The sequence below is a fragment of the Notechis scutatus genome, chromosome 3, assembly GCF_049901735.1.
Source record: "Notechis scutatus isolate UNSWTSFEM ecotype Mainland chromosome 3, rNotScu1.2, whole genome shotgun sequence".
Lineage (NCBI taxonomy): Eukaryota > Metazoa > Chordata > Lepidosauria > Squamata > Elapidae > Notechis > Notechis scutatus.
This window is the reverse complement of record NC_142011.1, coordinates 23,718,861-23,735,257: the sequence shown is the minus strand read 5'-3', so window position 1 is coordinate 23,735,257 and position 16,397 is coordinate 23,718,861. Positions and strand designations below refer to the sequence as shown.

General features: G+C 37.4%; 1 protein-coding gene across 2 annotated transcripts in view; it reads right to left on the bottom strand.

Annotated features, from left to right (window-relative positions):
* PREX1 (phosphatidylinositol-3,4,5-trisphosphate dependent Rac exchange factor 1) overlaps positions 1-16,397 on the bottom strand; it is a 228,435-nt gene that overhangs the window by 72,446 nt on the left and 139,592 nt on the right. For both annotated transcript variants that reach the window (XM_087959300.1, XM_087959299.1), the window contains exons 7-10: positions 11,233-11,366; positions 4,064-4,179; positions 2,603-2,752; positions 223-370 (exon numbers count right to left, since the gene is read on the bottom strand). In XM_087959300.1, coding sequence (XP_087815426.1) covers positions 223-370; positions 2,603-2,752; positions 4,064-4,179; positions 11,233-11,366 — 548 coding nt within the window. The remainder of the gene's footprint in view (positions 1-222; positions 371-2,602; positions 2,753-4,063; positions 4,180-11,232; positions 11,367-16,397) is intronic.

Below are 16,397 nucleotides of genomic sequence, written 5' to 3'. Positions count from 1 at the left end.
TCTTCCACATCCAAAAGAATCTGCTGCCATTACATAATCCAAGGGCATTGTGTAGGAATGAATGGTTAATTTTAATAAATTAACTGTAATAGAGGTTAAAGACTTTTCCAATTAAGTTCCATCAAAGCACATCTGATTTGGCTCCACAACCCATCCACAGAAAACTCACAATCCTTTCAGTTAATTGGAATGAAAGGCCCTATTCAAACCAAAATCACTTACTTGCCAAGAAAGCACTTGGGAACAGTGCTTAATTTTCTCCTCCTGTCTTTGATAAGATTCACTTTCTTGTTCATCATCATGTGATACAGTTTTTCTCCTTTCTCAGCAATCATAGCATAAGCATCTCTCTCCATGCCTAGCTTCAGACCTGGAAAACAAAAGCAGAATCTTCCATAGACTCTTCCCAGATAAACTTGGTCCCCTCCCCGCCAAAAAAGTCGGCCTAATGCCAGTTAGATCACAAACATTTTCCTTTCCTTGGTGAAAATAGTTTTGTAAACAGAGAGACAAAAACAAGCTTCTCAGTTGTGAATAGACACTTCTTCTCCCTTAAATAGAGTAAAGGTCAATCTGAAGCTTCTTTTCTTTTTTTTTTAATGGAAGCACTTCATTCACTTCCATCACAACTAAGGCTGTGTATATTTGACAACGCATCCAAGTCAATCATAAATATACTGAATACAGTGCATCAAGTTTCTGGTCTAATTAGAGAAAGTGTAGTATTATGTCCACTGCAATTCAGAACTGTTTTCATGATCATATTTCTACTGAAATGATTTGCAGGGGGAGGGACATTCTGGCCGATTGCCATCTTCCTCCGTACTATAATATTACTCCAAAACACTTGCTGACAAATTCTGCAAAAGGCAATTTGCAAAGTCAGATTGGGAGAGAAAGCAGTCTGTGTAATTCAACACATTCTCGATTTGCAACTACATCATCGAATTCCCTAAGCTCTGAGGTAAGGGGAAGATTGCAATGCATCCCTTGCTCATCTGGTTGGAACATAAAACATATTGTCTTCGTGCTGATAATGGCTTGGCTGTTGAAGTATCTCAACCCGATGGGATTGCCTTTCGATAAAATCTTGAATTCATGCCTAAAACCTCCTTGATTTCCTTCTTATCTATGACAAACAGAAATTGCCTCTAGACAAGCAAGTGAATCTCCAATTGTCAGCCCTCCCAGGTAAACTAGACAGGAAACATAAGCAGGAGAAACAATTCTTCTTTATAATGTAAGGATACATTAGAAAAATCTTGCAAAATTCAAAGTATAAACCTCCCATTGCCACTTTTAAGTTCTTGATCTATTAGGGTGGATCCTTCCTAAGTTTGTTACTCTATCCGTTAAGCCACTGGGGGCTCCTGTCTCTCTTGTCTAATTGTTACATAGGAAACATCTCTTCTCCTCATTCCCCAGGGTCATTCACACATTCCATTACATCAGTGTTTTGGAAGACAGTATAGAACAGGGGTCTCCAACTTTGGCAACTTTAAGACCTGTGGACTTCAACTCCCAGAATTCCTCAGCCAGCAATACCCCTGGTATAGAAGATTAATAGAGTTTGAAAAACAAGATCAATAAAGAATTTATATACTTCCAGAACTGGTCTGCTTGTAACCTTTAATTAGGTGACATGGTGTACCACAGTGCAACGATTTTGGGAATCAAAGTAACTCAAATGAGCTAACTTAAATAATGCATCCAAAATCTAGAACCCTCTCTCAAAAGTCAAAATCCATTCCCTTGAATAGGTAGGGGCTTCTTTTTTTCTGGCAGAAACCAGCAAAAAGCATCACAAATCAGGTTCACAAGACTGCAGAATGCTGCAACTGGTTGCAAATGCAATTAAGTTGGCAAGTGCCCAAAATGCTGTCATAATTTCAGTGGAGTATAACTGTGTCACTTTGAACTGCACCCATGGTCAATTTTTCATGGCATATGGAAGATTTTAAAAGAGTTTAATGATACAAGTAAATGCCAGAACCTTAACAAAATGTGTGCTGTACAAACTATTATAATTTTTCCATAGTTAGCATAAGGAATACTAATATAAATTCCTTTTTAGATCAACTACAGCAGTCCTGGGAATCCCTTGGAAACAAAGGGATAAATAAAGCCCACAACCAGGCTTTATTACATATTAATTTTTAACACTCTCCTGTGGTCTTATTATATGTATGTTTTATTGTTTTTAAAGGTTATTTAAGATATGTTTTATCGTTCTGTTTTTACTGTATGCCATCCAGAGTCACATTCATGAGCTGGGTGGCTATATAAATTTCACAAATAAATAAATCATAAACTTACTTATCTGCTTATAAAACAAGAGCCATAAAACTTTTACACAGTGGGTAAAATGAACTCAAATATGACTATATGTGCCAAGAGTACTTGAGCTCCACATCTCTGAATCTGTTTTAAGGGAGAAACCTTCTACATTGTAGATGCTTAAATTATACCTCTGCACCGCCATCATCATTTTTTTTCCGCCATGACAATGAAAATAAGCTGCTCCTTTTTTAGATGGGAAAATTTTGCAAATGTATACAGACTTTTGTCCCTAAAATATAAAAAGTGTCAGCCACAAGCTTACTTTCTCTTTGTTCCCGTTCCTTGATTATAGCATCCAGCCATTTCTGTTTGTCCTCTGCTGTCTTGGCCATACAGACAAACCATTTGTTTTTGGCAGTGTTGTGTATCTTCCATCCATTTGTTACTGTATAACCATTACTGTGATAATCTGCTACAAAAGCACAAATGTACCAAGAAGAGAGTTAGTGCAAATCTGGAGCTTAAAAGGAAAATAAATTCAACCTGGGCTCCACCATTGTCCCTTTTCTATGGTAGTAATAGAAACAGCTAGATAGATGTTCCAAAAGTTTGAACTGAAATACTTTTTGTGTGAAAATACTGAGACTACTCCAAAATCAGGTAAGAAAGTGATTAATGAGAAGGTATTTATTATATCAAGTGATAGAGTGAACTTTCAGCTTCATCTGATGGTTACTGATACCAAAAAGAAAACACTTGGTCTGAATTGTTTTTAATTTTAAGGAAGTTCAAAATCAATTATATTTTAGTGGCACAGTTTTTGCATTGGTACAGATTGAACTACATTAATTTTCAGATCCTTGGCTTAATCTGGTGACTGAATTAACACATTTTAGGGGTTAGGACTCCTAAAATGAACTACCAACTAACTATAATTAGCCAAGTTAAGAGTTGCCAATCTTTGTATATTCTGGGGATGGATTTTCTAGATCTTTACCAGACCTAGTTAAATATATTAACAGAGACTTGGAATTTAAATACCACTTCAGAAATGCAGATAATTCAATCCAAACTAAAGTGATGCCTGCCAAGAAAACAACTGGATTTTTCTCTGACAAATGAAATAGGCTTGTTCATTGTTTGCTTACTTAGTTGCTTAATTTCTATGCACCCATTCCTGAAGACTCGGAGCAGCTAACATGCAAAATCATTTCATAAACTAAAGACAACACCCTCAAAAATAATAACATTTGCTTATTCATTTAAACTTATTGGCCACCTAACTCCAGTGGAATAAATATACATGCAATATAAGCAACATTAATATGTACAGGTGATCCTCATTGAACAACCACTCATTCAATGAGCATTCAAAGTTATGATGGTGCTAAATGTGGAAGCCTTGCCATAGGTCCTCACATGCAGCCATCACAGCACAGCTGTTGTCACATGATCACAATGCAGACACTTGGCAACTGGCTCACAATTAGGACCCTGCAATATGTCACAGTCATCTGATTGCCATTTGCAATCTTCACTGATGTTTTCCAACAAGCAGAGCCAATGGAAAAGCAGGCAGAAGGTCACAAATGATGACCTTATGACCACGGGATGCTGCAACCATACCACAGCCATCACCTCATAAATTGAGCCAGAGTTGTGAATTCAGGAAGACACCCCCAGCCCAAAATCACGTCTGAAAAGATGTGTACAATTCCATTAAGAGTCAAATGGAAGAACATCACTGCCTTGTCCTTTTGAGACAAAATCAATTGGTCCTTACCTGTCCCATCTTCCACATTCTCAACCTCCATTACTTCTGTGTTTATTCGCCCTCTGAAAATGTAGAGGGATCCATTGATAGACTTAGTACGCTTAGATGTTTTCTTCCCAGCAACTCTGTAGTTAATGAATATATAGTGAACAAATATGTTTATTAAGTATTGGACAGTTTCAACACAACAATTTGCCCCTTACAAACATCCTGCCACTGAAATTGGGATAGGGATAGGAGTACATTTGCCACCTCCTGTACTGGTAACCACGTAACCATAAACACTATCATAAACCTTTTGTGGAGGAGTATTTAATAAAGGAAATGATACAAGCACGTAGTGACAGATGGCAAAGCAACAGTTGGCAACTAAAAATACAACCCATCTTTATGACAGGATCTGAAACCATAGTAATATTAAAGTAGTTAGTTAGTTATATATGTATGTGTGCAAGTATGCATTCTTGTATTGTATTGATTTATGTATTTGCCCATCTCTCAATTGCTTTTGTTTAGTGGTTGTTTAATTTGATTTAAGACAAAACTTCTCAAGGATCAACCAAAAAAGGATGCCAAGTCAGAAGATTTAATTTCAGCAGAGATTCTGGATGCTGCTAAAAGTAGATAACAGGTAGAACTGAATAATAAGCATCCTGCTGGATCAAACTCAATGTAGATCAGCATTATCTTCCCCCTCAAAGCTGGCCAAGATGCCTCTGAGAAGCACACAAGTAGAACATAAACTTGTCCACCTACCTTTTAAAATCATTGTTTAATACCATTGCAGCACATCACTATAGGTGACAACGATAAAAACAAAGAAGCAAAAGATGACAAAACACAGGCAACAGAAGAAGCAAACCTGCAGAAGGGGACTTCAATCCCTTTCACCAAAGACCAGGACTTCAAAAACCTTCTGAAATACCTACAGAATAGGTATCATGATCTTGGGGGAGACCTCATTTCAGAGGATAGATATTATTGCAAAATAGTGCACTTCCAAGGTGTATAGTATTGTTTAATTGAAGGAATCAGGACTATGGCAATCCTGTTTGATCAAATCATCTAGTAGATACTATGGGTGGTCCCTCAAGTAACCAAGCCTAAACTGCATAAGGCTTTCTAGGAAATGAACTGCACCTGGAAATGCACCTGGAAACAAACAGGCATTCTTTCATCTTGTGGAGCTGATATGTTACATGGGTATGCCTCAGCATTCTGGTCGGGTTGTAATTGTGAACTGCCCAGAGTTTTGTTTTAAAACGGTCAGTCACATAAATCTTATAAATAAGTTTAATAAATAAAGTTTTTAGGTTTCAGATGGTCTTCAAGGACAGCACCACATATAGTGCATGACATTTGTCAAGCTGTGAGGTGTCTGAAAGGTTTCCTGATCTAGGAGAGAGGACAACTGTCATGCCAAACAAAACTGTGTAAAGGCCTTTCTGGACGCAATTGTTCCATTGAGCAAAAACTTTGAATCCAGGAAGATCCCTCAGATTGCATGTTACTCTTGACAGAGGAAATGCTACCCCCTCCAAAATTTTCCCAGATCTAGATGCCCCAAACACAGCCTTAATAGGAAAGAGTCAGAGACAGTTCTTCCCCATTTACACCCTGCCTCAAGACAGAAGCTCAACAGTCTCATTCAGATGGCCTGGTGTCAAAAGGTATTACTGGGTGTTATCAGCTTACTGATGATACCAAACCCTAAACCAGCAGATGACCTCGCCCAGCTGTTTCATGTAGATGTTAAAAAGAAAGGGAGAGAGGATAGAACGTTCCAGCACTCTACCTGAGACTTCTATAAAACAATGGTCTCTATCCCCAATACATGGAGATGGTTAGAAAGACACCACTATTGATGGAACTGAAAGGCACTGAGAAATCAAGGAGTAACAGGATAGATGTACCACCCCTACCTCAGCTCCACCACAGACATCTACAGCATCACCAAGGCTGCCTCAATACTAAATCCTGGCCTGAAACTTGACTGAAAAAGATCTAAATAATCCACTTTTCCAGGATTATAATCAACTGCAGACTGGCTACCTTCTCCACAATCTTCCTCAAAAATGGAAAGTTGGAGGCTACATGATAATTATGGAGAGCATTTGGGGTCAAGTCCCAAAGATGCTTTTTCAAGAGGCAATTGGACTTTCTTTGTTTTCCCAGGAGATGTTAAGCTTCTTATCTAAGAAGCTTTTTCAAAGAAGCAAAATGTCTTCAAGAAAAACAAAGAAAATTCATTTGCCTCTTGAAAAAGCATCTTTGGATGCTTTGCATGACCTGGATAACTGAACATCTCCATAGACATTTGAGGTGAAGGACTGAAATAACAAAGTTTTTGTTCGCTTGTTGTTATTGTTTTGGAAGAGTTTACAGTATTTTGCAAACTTCATAGAGATCTGTCCAAGGTTCTGACAAGCCTTTTCACCTTTGTCTTTTTAAGCATGAACAGATAAAATGCGATACTAAATATAAACATGCCCTTCTTTGGAGAGGCATTCTTGAAGATCCTGAGAAGAAGCTGAGCTATGGCAGAACAGAAATCTTCATAGCTATTTGTTTGGGTTGACCTACTAAGTGTAAATAAAGGTTTTGAATATTATAGATTGTGTGCTTCTGTTTTTGCTGTCCCATCATCATGTGTCAATTAAAGATGATCCTCTTAGAGTTACGTCAGGGAATGGGGCAAGGAGGGGAGTATACCATTTTAAAAAATCTTATTTTTATGCTGGTCTATGGCCATAATAGCAATAGCACTTAGACTTATATACCACTTCAGTGCTTTACAGCCCTCTCTAAGCAGTTTACAGAGTCAGCATATTGCTGCCAGCAATCTTGGTCCTCATTTTACAGACTTCGGAAGGATGGAAGGATGAGTCAACCTTGAGCTAGTGAGACTCAAACTCAAAGCCTGCAGTACTGCATTGTTACCACTTTGCCACCATGAAATATTTGATTTCATTTTTATTTTACAATATCAAATCATTTGTATCCACCAGACTAAATTCCATTTGAAGCAGTTTGTATTTTTGAAACAGCAAGCAACACAAAAGCATAAAGTCTATTTTTTAAAGGATGAGCAGGCGGCAAGTAAATCAGTGATTTTACATGATGAACTGCAAAACAGAATGTGCGAGTAAGTAAATTTGTGTTACCCAAATTACAGCAATAAATTCTAACTGCCCCCCCCCCCAACAATCCTACACACATACGTGTATGGATGTGGACATTTCTATCCATGATGCAAAGAACATCGTTTCAGTTACATGTGGGTAACTGCACTGTGTAGGCAAAGAAAATATTGTAGCTTTTCTCCCTCAAATACTGCAACCTTCTTTTGGGGTCACTTGATAATGAATCAAAAGACCCATGAAACAATCCTGTAAATTTGGCTCTAGTCTATCTATATGTAAGAGCCTCGGTGGTGCACTGGTTAGAATGCAGTACTGCAAGCTACTTCTGCTGCAACCAGCTGCCTGCAATTTGGCAGATCGAATCTCACCAGGCTCAAGGTTGACTCAGCCTTCCATCCTTCCAAGGTGGGTAAAATGAGGACCCAAAAGTGTTGGGGAAAATATGCTGACTCTGTAAACAGCTTAGAGAGCACTGTAAAGCACTATAAAGCTGTATATAAGTCTAAGTGCTATTGCTATGTATACCATGATCTTTGGGGCTACAGCATGGAAACGTGGCTCTAATACCAGCCTAGACATCCATACATCATAGAACACTGAGGTATAGTTGACATTAAACATTTTTCCACTGTATAAACTTGTTATAAAGTTCTATATTTGGACACTGTAGCTGATTAGTATGTCACTTATTGAAGCCTGATGCTAACTAACTCCAGCACGTGGTAGACATTCAGCTTCATTCTGCACTGAATTTAAACAGCAGACAGAGAGAGATAAACCATCACAAATTATAGCAGCTTTGCCACATCTAAATATATCTCTTAAATAGAGGTAGCATGCAGAAAACTCCTCTATTTTTAATGAAAATCAGATTCTGGAGAATGGGACAAAGCTTGCTTTGGAATTACAGGAAATATAAACACAAATTCTTTGGGGAACTGAAAGTGTCAGAGCCGCCATATCGATCTCCAAGCCAAACTGCAGAAAACTTGCTCACTGATGCCTGTTCTGTACAAACAAGAGCACTCTCTCAAAAGGCAATAGAACATTTTGTTTCCCAAACTCAGTGTTCTGGGAAAACTGCCTGCAGAAAGGGAAGGGCTGTATTAATCCAAACTACTAAACTGAAGCAGGAAAAAAAAATGGGGGGGGGGGCTGAAAAAGAAAGACTCAGGAAGACTCCAATGAATGAGGAGGAAGTCAAAATCTACTAGTAAAGGATAGAGGATGCTTTTGCTTTACCACATGGAATCAATGGCATTTCTGGCCGTGGGATGACCTTGTCCAATACATAGGATCTAGGTTAGTTAGGGAAGGCTACTATAGTATGAAGAATCACTATCCTATTAGTCTATTCTGTTCCTAACTGACCTACAGACCTTTTGAGTGGGTATTTTCCTCTTTTTACTATTACTGCTCTATTTCACCCATGCTTTGTCCTTCCTCTTTAAAGGAAGATGCTCTTAAATTCATTTAGAAGTATGAATAAAGCCAGCAGAAACTCATCCTACAGGTCACCAACATTATTAGCTTTACTCCAATCCATGTCCTCCCTCCCACTTAAATATCACTTGAAAGGAAAGGAGACAGCATGAATGAGGCTAGTGGGATAACCTAGAGCTACCTGTACACCCCCAATCTTAGATAGCATGATTCTTCCCAATTAGTCTGATGCATGCCTTCCCCAAGGGGGGAGACATTCCTTTTGGATCGCCCACCAGATCAGATGAGTACCTAATATCAGTCCTCAGTCAAGCCTACTTTCCCAAGCAAAAGGGAAATGAATATGAAAACTGAGTAATCTATTATATTAATTTTCAACAGCATTTGCAAGTTGTCATAAGCATGTTTTAAGGCCCACACAGTTATGCAAGATCACGCAAGAATCATACTTCAATAAAATATGCAGATTTTAGAGTTAAATGCAGGATCTTGGAAGCTGCAAGAGGAAAGTCCAATCCTCATTCATAGTCAGTCAATTAAGGCTGATTTTCTGTGAATGACATTAAATTTTTCCCTACATCTGGGCTGAGTTGCTGTTTGGATTCCCCTTCTGACTCTTCATTGTTTATGTCTATTTTCCCTTTCATTATTTTCCCCTCAATTCTTGCATCATACATAGAAAAGGGCCAGAGGATGCATCCAAAATATGGTAATGCTGCTTAAGTCATTATCAGTCTTCTTCCCTGCAGCCTACATTTATAGCACAGCTTGTTGAGAGAAAGAAAGAGAGAGAGAAAGGAATAATTACATTTAGAAATTATTATATGATTCTAGTGACATTATTGCTACCTCACTTTTTTTGCCTAAAATGCTTTAATGCCTAAGATGTTTTAATTCACTTGTGTTGTTTCATCTCAAGTTTCAAAAAGTCTCCAAAACATTTTTGCCTGCATGTCTGATTTCACTTTGCTTCTACAAACCCACCTGTTTTCAGGTCTTTTCCAATTATGTGACCCAGTTTCAGTACAGAGTATTCCTGCCATGCACACCAGATTCCAGCTTTTCAGTTTCAGGTTCACAAGGTATTGTCTCTCTTAGCCTTCCAAGAGGACTGTTATAACCTGTTTTTTCCCCCAAGTATTAGAACCAGGGCATCTGTGTCTTGGTTATTTGCTTCTTGTGTTGATTATTTTAATTGGTTATGATTTTTTTATTGTTTTATGTGGGCTGCTCACCACTACATAATGTATTTAAGATGGATAGCTGTAAACATTTTCTAAATAAAAATAAATAAATTCCAACACAAGAATATGACCATTCTAAACTCCAACCTACATTCTGAACTGTTATCCCCGAATCCTCCTTGATCATGATTGCCCAAAAATATCAAATAAAAAATAGTATTTCTTGATGTTTTAAGAGAAATACATGAGAATATGCTTAGCATAGTATAAAAAGAAACAGGAATCCTTCTTACATAAACAATATCCCAATCAACGAACAACCAACACAGACAAACTAAGTAACAGGAAGCAACAACTTAATCAAGGAAACACCCACCAACACTGACAGGGCAAGCCAACAAAACAATCCCACTTCTTTTAACACTGATGATGCTATACTTAGTGATAATGAAACATCTCCAAGAAAACCATCAAACTCAGACAGCACCATGGACCCTCAGAATCCTTCTTTGTAAATAAAAGCTTATTTTAAAACAACAACAAAACAAAGGAGTCCTACACTTCTTCACTTTGCATATAAAAACTTGGTCTCAGCTTCATCCCTGTGGCTTTCGCCCCCTCTCCCCAAAAATTAGAGTCCCAGGCCAAGGTAAGATTGCCCACTTCTTTGCTAAAGTCATACCTCTGAGCCTTAAAGCTCAAGATGTAAGTTGGGTCTTTATAAGAATTGGGGGAGAAAAAGAATGGGCGTTGGTAGAAGTTGGTAGAAGTTACCCTGAACGCCCTTTCTATCTATGCTGCGAGAGAGCCCAGGATGGGTTGACTCCTTCCTATGACATCATTTAGCTGAGTCTGTACTAAGATATAAAAGCCAGCCCCCGGAAGAGACCCCAGCTTTGGCGAAGATACTTGACAGACTGAAAGGTGTCTCTGAAAGCACAAATGAATACAGAAATATGACTTACCCTCTCCGGACGAATCAAGGGAGGGGCTGGGCTCTCTCGCAGCATAGACAGAAAGGGCGTTCAGGGTAACTTCTACCAACGCCCATTCTCCTCCATGCTGCATCGAGCCCAGGATGGGACATACCAAAGCTTGCATGTCCACGGGTGGGTCCTCGTCCGGCTCATCACACCAAAAAACGGCACTGAAGATCGCTGGTGAGTGTTATCTAACGGAAGCTTTCAGAGACACAGCTACTGACTGAAAGGAGCTGAGTCAAAAGTTGGGGTCTCTTCCGGGGGCTGGCTTTTATATCTTAGTACAGACTCAGCTAAATGACGTCATAGGAAGGAGTCAACCCATCCTGGGCTCTCGATGCAGCATGGAGGAGAAACAACATAAAACATTTATTTCCATGTATTTATTATTAAGGAAACTGAGCAAAGAACATAGACAGTGAATTTACCTGGATTTCCGCTTGCAATAAACAAGCAAGTTATCAAAAAGAAAAAATGTTCTCTCCTGGATGTTTCCAGCTGAGATTTTTAGTAAGTTTCCTTGAAGCAGAAGCTGTGTCGAAATGTCTGTCAGGTTGGAGCCCTAGAATAAAAAAGAACTATTTCAGGATTCTATCCCATTACAGAACATATTATCAGAATTCTGGAATCTCAATGTTAATCAAATCCATCTTTCACAGTAACTGCTGCTTAGAAATTATTTGACTAATTCTGTTGTTAGTGTTCCTTTTTTAATATCATCTGTCAAAAAAATCAAATTTTAAAAAGTAAATTAACTTTCTCTACCCTAGCACCCTCCAGACAAGATATTTGCTAAGATTTGTTTTAATTTTATATACATTTCAACTATTCAGTAACCAGAATTCGCTAAGCTGCATACATAGATATTTGAAAAACGTATAAAAAGCCTAGCAAGAGAGCAATAATACATAAAGGCAAAGTAAAACCAATTGTAAAATAAAACAGAGTAAAGTTATAAAAACATTGAAATAATTGTTTAAAAGCCGAAGAGTAGAAAGGGCTTTACTTATCACTGCCCAGAAACCAACAGATAAACTGGGGTGTACAAAAAGGAGACAAATTCCACCAATGGGAGGAAAAAAAACGTATTTTCATTGATAAAAAGAACATTGATGCTCATTGAGGAGCACTGATTATGTTACCTAGTTTGGTTAATGAAATGTCTGCAAGAAAAAAAACAAGTTGAGAAAGCACCAAGGATCCCCCATTTCAACCTTGAGCTACAAATATCCTCATTTATTGAAGCCTTTTAGCTATACCAACTCACTACAGTATATTTGGCAAAGGTCTTCGGCAATTTCCATAAGATGCAGAAACACAGCCAGATGAACTAATACCACTTTGTTGTAAGGTTACATTAACAGAATCTTGAAAGTCTTGAAAATACATCTTCCCTTCTTCGCTTTTACAGTCCAAGAAGCTAAAGGTAGTCCCTTCTGAGACATTTGCCATTCTCTCATTTTTTTTTCCTGTGGACTCAGCTGCCTCTTGACTACTGTTTAATCTTGGGGGGCACGCGGAGGGGGAATAGTGGACTGAAGACATCTCTGCAAAAGTGAAGCCAATGATTGCAGCAAAGACCAAGGAACCAGTAAATAGACCTGTTCCTTGAAATCTTTCTGGTTTAGGAGCGGACACTAGATTGCCAACGTATGCTCCTGACAGTTGTTCCCCACAAGAGATCACAGGACAGCGGTCTCCTGCCCAAGCTGGGTTGCCGAGCCACACAGGTTGAGGAACACTGTGTTAAAGACCTGAAGAATTCTGTGTGATAGGACAAAGAAGAATGAACAGAAATGAAATATTTGAATGGATTAAAATTATCTGACTGAAGTTAAAACAAGACATGTTTTTGCTTTTGGCAATATTTTATGGATTTCCTGCTGACACTAAGACTGAAACAGTGAAGTTTTATGGATTTGCCTATAAATAAGGGATGCAATAAGGGATGAAGCAATAAATTGTTTGCAACCTTGGAGGGAATGAACAGTCACTAAATTTTTTACTACTTGTGATGAAGGTTGGAAGTCACTATATGTAAACTACACTTATTTTGCAATGTATTTGGCAGGGTCTAACTTCCTTATCTGCAGTGCAAACCAGACTAAGGAAGTATATTAGATTAATATGACCTACTGATGTCTTCCTAGGAAAAAAGACAAAAATTAGTCCAGAATTGTGAAACACAAACCACATCAGCAAAATCTTTTCTTATATATTTTGATACGCCCACGCTAGCAGAAGTGGGGTAGTGGCTGGGTAGGTAAACTATAACCAATTCTGGAGATTTAATAAAATACTATTAGTAGTAGTGGTAAGGCGAAGGAACATCACATCAACAGGAAGCATTCACATAAGTGCGCAAAAAAAAAGATGAAGCTTAGAGAGACTAGCTTTCTTCACATTATTTGCTGAATTGGTATCAAATGTGAAACACTGATTTAAATCAGGAACTTCCTGGCTCACAGTTCAGTCTCATGGGTACATTACTAACTACTATGCCACATTCTCAACTCTATTTAGAACAGGAGTCTTCAAACTTGACAGCTTTAAGACTTGTTTAGAAAACTCCCAGAATTCCTCCTCTAGTCATGTTAGCTCAAGAATTCTGGGAGCTGGACTTCCGGTTTGAGCTTCTTCGGTGACAGACCGAAACCTCGTCTCTGCAAGGCTTCGATCCGTGCTCGCTGCTGGAGCGCCCCGAGCCGGCTGGTTTTGGGGCTAAGCCACCCTGTAGAGGTAGTGAAGAGGGGGGAGACTGCCTGCAGGGTTGAGGAGAGCCGCATCTCTCCTCCCCAGCTGGCCATTACTCCCTTTCCCGAAGGCGGTTATAGCGGTGGTCAGAAATGGCCACCACAAAGAAGAACTCGACCGGAAAAGAATGTGCAGGAGGAAGATAAGAAGAGAAAGTTTTGGTTGACCGGGTCAAACAGCAAAAACAACAAATAAGATACCCTGGAATTGAAACTATTAAAAAAAAACAATAACATTGTTCCCTAAGAAGATTTTTAAGCTGCGAAGGAGAGAGAAAAGGGAAAAGATTTGGGTTTTTTTTTTCTCCTTTTCCTACACTGACAGCTAAGAGACTTAACTGGAAAAAAATCCACTTTGACATTAATAGGCATTTAATGCTGAAAATAAAAAGTCAAAGGGATAATAAAGATTTCTGGATAATCAAAAGCTTTTGAAAACAGGAAAAGAGAGAAAAAGAATAAAAGGGCAGGATCTGGAAGGGAGGAGACTGCCTGGAATTAAAAAGAACTTACAGCAAAATCTCAACAAGACTTCCAAAAGATACATTTTAACTGAAATATCGCAACAAAAACCTCAGGAAGAGAAAGTGGAAAAAGAAATAAGAAGAAATAACTTGGGACTATTTGGATTACTTGATGATTTCTGGATTTTTGGTTATTGAATTTGAATGACTAAAATCAATCGGGTGGTTGTTTAAAACTGTTTAAAATGGCTCCACTTTTAGAAGAACTGAAAATGGAACTTAAAAAGTACAAAGATGCACAAGAAGGGAGAGGTTCTTTTGGCTTCGTATTTCAGTTTTTAGAAATGGAGATTTGGAATTATGAGAAACAACAAGAAATGCCTGCAGAACAAGAAGATTGCGACAAAGAAGAAGCCATCTTTAATGAGCAAGTAATCTTAGATGGGGGGGAAAAAGGAAAGGGGGAAAGAGAATGGATAGTTTAAGATTGGGAAAAACAACTGCAAAAAAATAGAGTGAAAAATAAGTATAAAATCAGAAAGCAACAGAAGAGGGAAATGCAGAAGAGAGAATTAGAACAAGAGAGACAAGGGGGTAAAAGGGTGGGGGAGAAGAAGAGAGGGAAGAAAGAAAGGAAAAGAAGTTATAAAGGACAGAAACAAAATATAGAGAAACAGGGCCTATTTAGAGATAATGGGTGAAAATTTAAGGGAAAAAGGGATTCTGCAAAGGTACATAAGATAGTATTGTTATATTAGAAACAGAAATAATTTTAGAAAATATGAATCAATGTATGATTAAAATGTTTGATAAAATAGCTATTGTAATTCAGTGGAATGCTTGTCAATAAACAAATGTAACAAAATAAATATTTAATGATTTACAAAACATATGTGAAGAGAAATAAGGGAAAAATTAATTATGGAGATTATATGTGTCTTTAAGGAAGTATGATATTTAATTGAAAAGAAGTGTTAAAGATGTTAAGATTTTAATGATTATTAATGATAGAACTGAATTGGAATGGAATGAGGGTTTATAATTACATATATTTATAATCTTTTTTTTAAGAATATAGTGTGTCTTATAAGAATGTACCAAGCAGAATTCAATTGGAAGTTATGTATTATGTATTATATTGAAGGTCATAACCTTAAGGTATATATTGAAGTTTAAATAAGAGTTGAATGGATGTAATTAAAAGATATAAAGGTGTCATACTCCAATTAGTAACTACAGGAGAAAATTTGTTTAATGAGAAAAGATAATATGAAATTGAAACAGAACAGACAAAAGTATAAATATAATGATTTGAATTGAGATGAGATAATCAAAATAAAATTGAGAAAATTAAAAGAGGGGAAAAACTATATAGAAAATGTAGAATAGTATAAGATATGGAATAGAACACAAAAAGGAGCATGAAATTGAGTTTTGTGTCTATATAAAGAAGTTCAACCCGGGACCATGCTATTTTCAAAAAAGATGTTTTACTTGTATTTTGTATGTGTGAAAACCCAAATAAAACTTAATTTAAAAAAAAAAGAATTCTGGGAGCTGAAGTCCACAAGTCTTAAATTTGCCAAGTTTGAAGACCGCTGATTTAGAAGAACCTGCTGGTTTTGAGTTCAGGATTCCATAACACTTATTTGAAATAAATTAGGCTGTACCTATGTGTGATACAAGAATGATTCTGAATTGAGTAGGCCTGTTCGATCCACCTATCAACTTTTTTTATAGTCTATGTCATATAGACTATAGTTATTCAGATACATGTGTAAAATATTTCCAGTTCTTAAAAATCAGTTTTTCCTAAACCAGAATCTTCCAGATGTGTTCAATAGACAATGAGGATTTAGTCTAACAAACCAGTTGAGGAAAGCTATTTTAAATAGTATAATTTTCATATCTTGTTTGAAATTCATGAATCTGCATCCATGCTTAGTAATACTTAGCTATCCAAATAAATCAAAGACTGGAACTTGGTTATAATTGGCAAGCAAGGTTACAGAAAATGTGTTTGGTAAACAAATGTGATGCACCTCACTCAGATCTAAACAAAGAAAAGGCGATCACAGGCTGCACGCAACCCACATAAGCTATTTATTTTTGTCCCTCTGCTCCCCAAGGAAATACCATTGAAACTTGGCAATATAATAGGCAAATATTGATGGTGAAATTTCAGCCTGTTTTCTAAACTTTTAATTGATTTTACTAATAGAAATGGGAATTATTTGTCTATGCGAAGCTTCTAGTCTCATCCTAACATTAAACTCCACCAAAACATGGGCTAAATATACAGCACTGATATAACCCAATATACAGAAAAATTCAAAAACATCAACATTCAGATCATCAGGTGTTCAGCATGCCCTT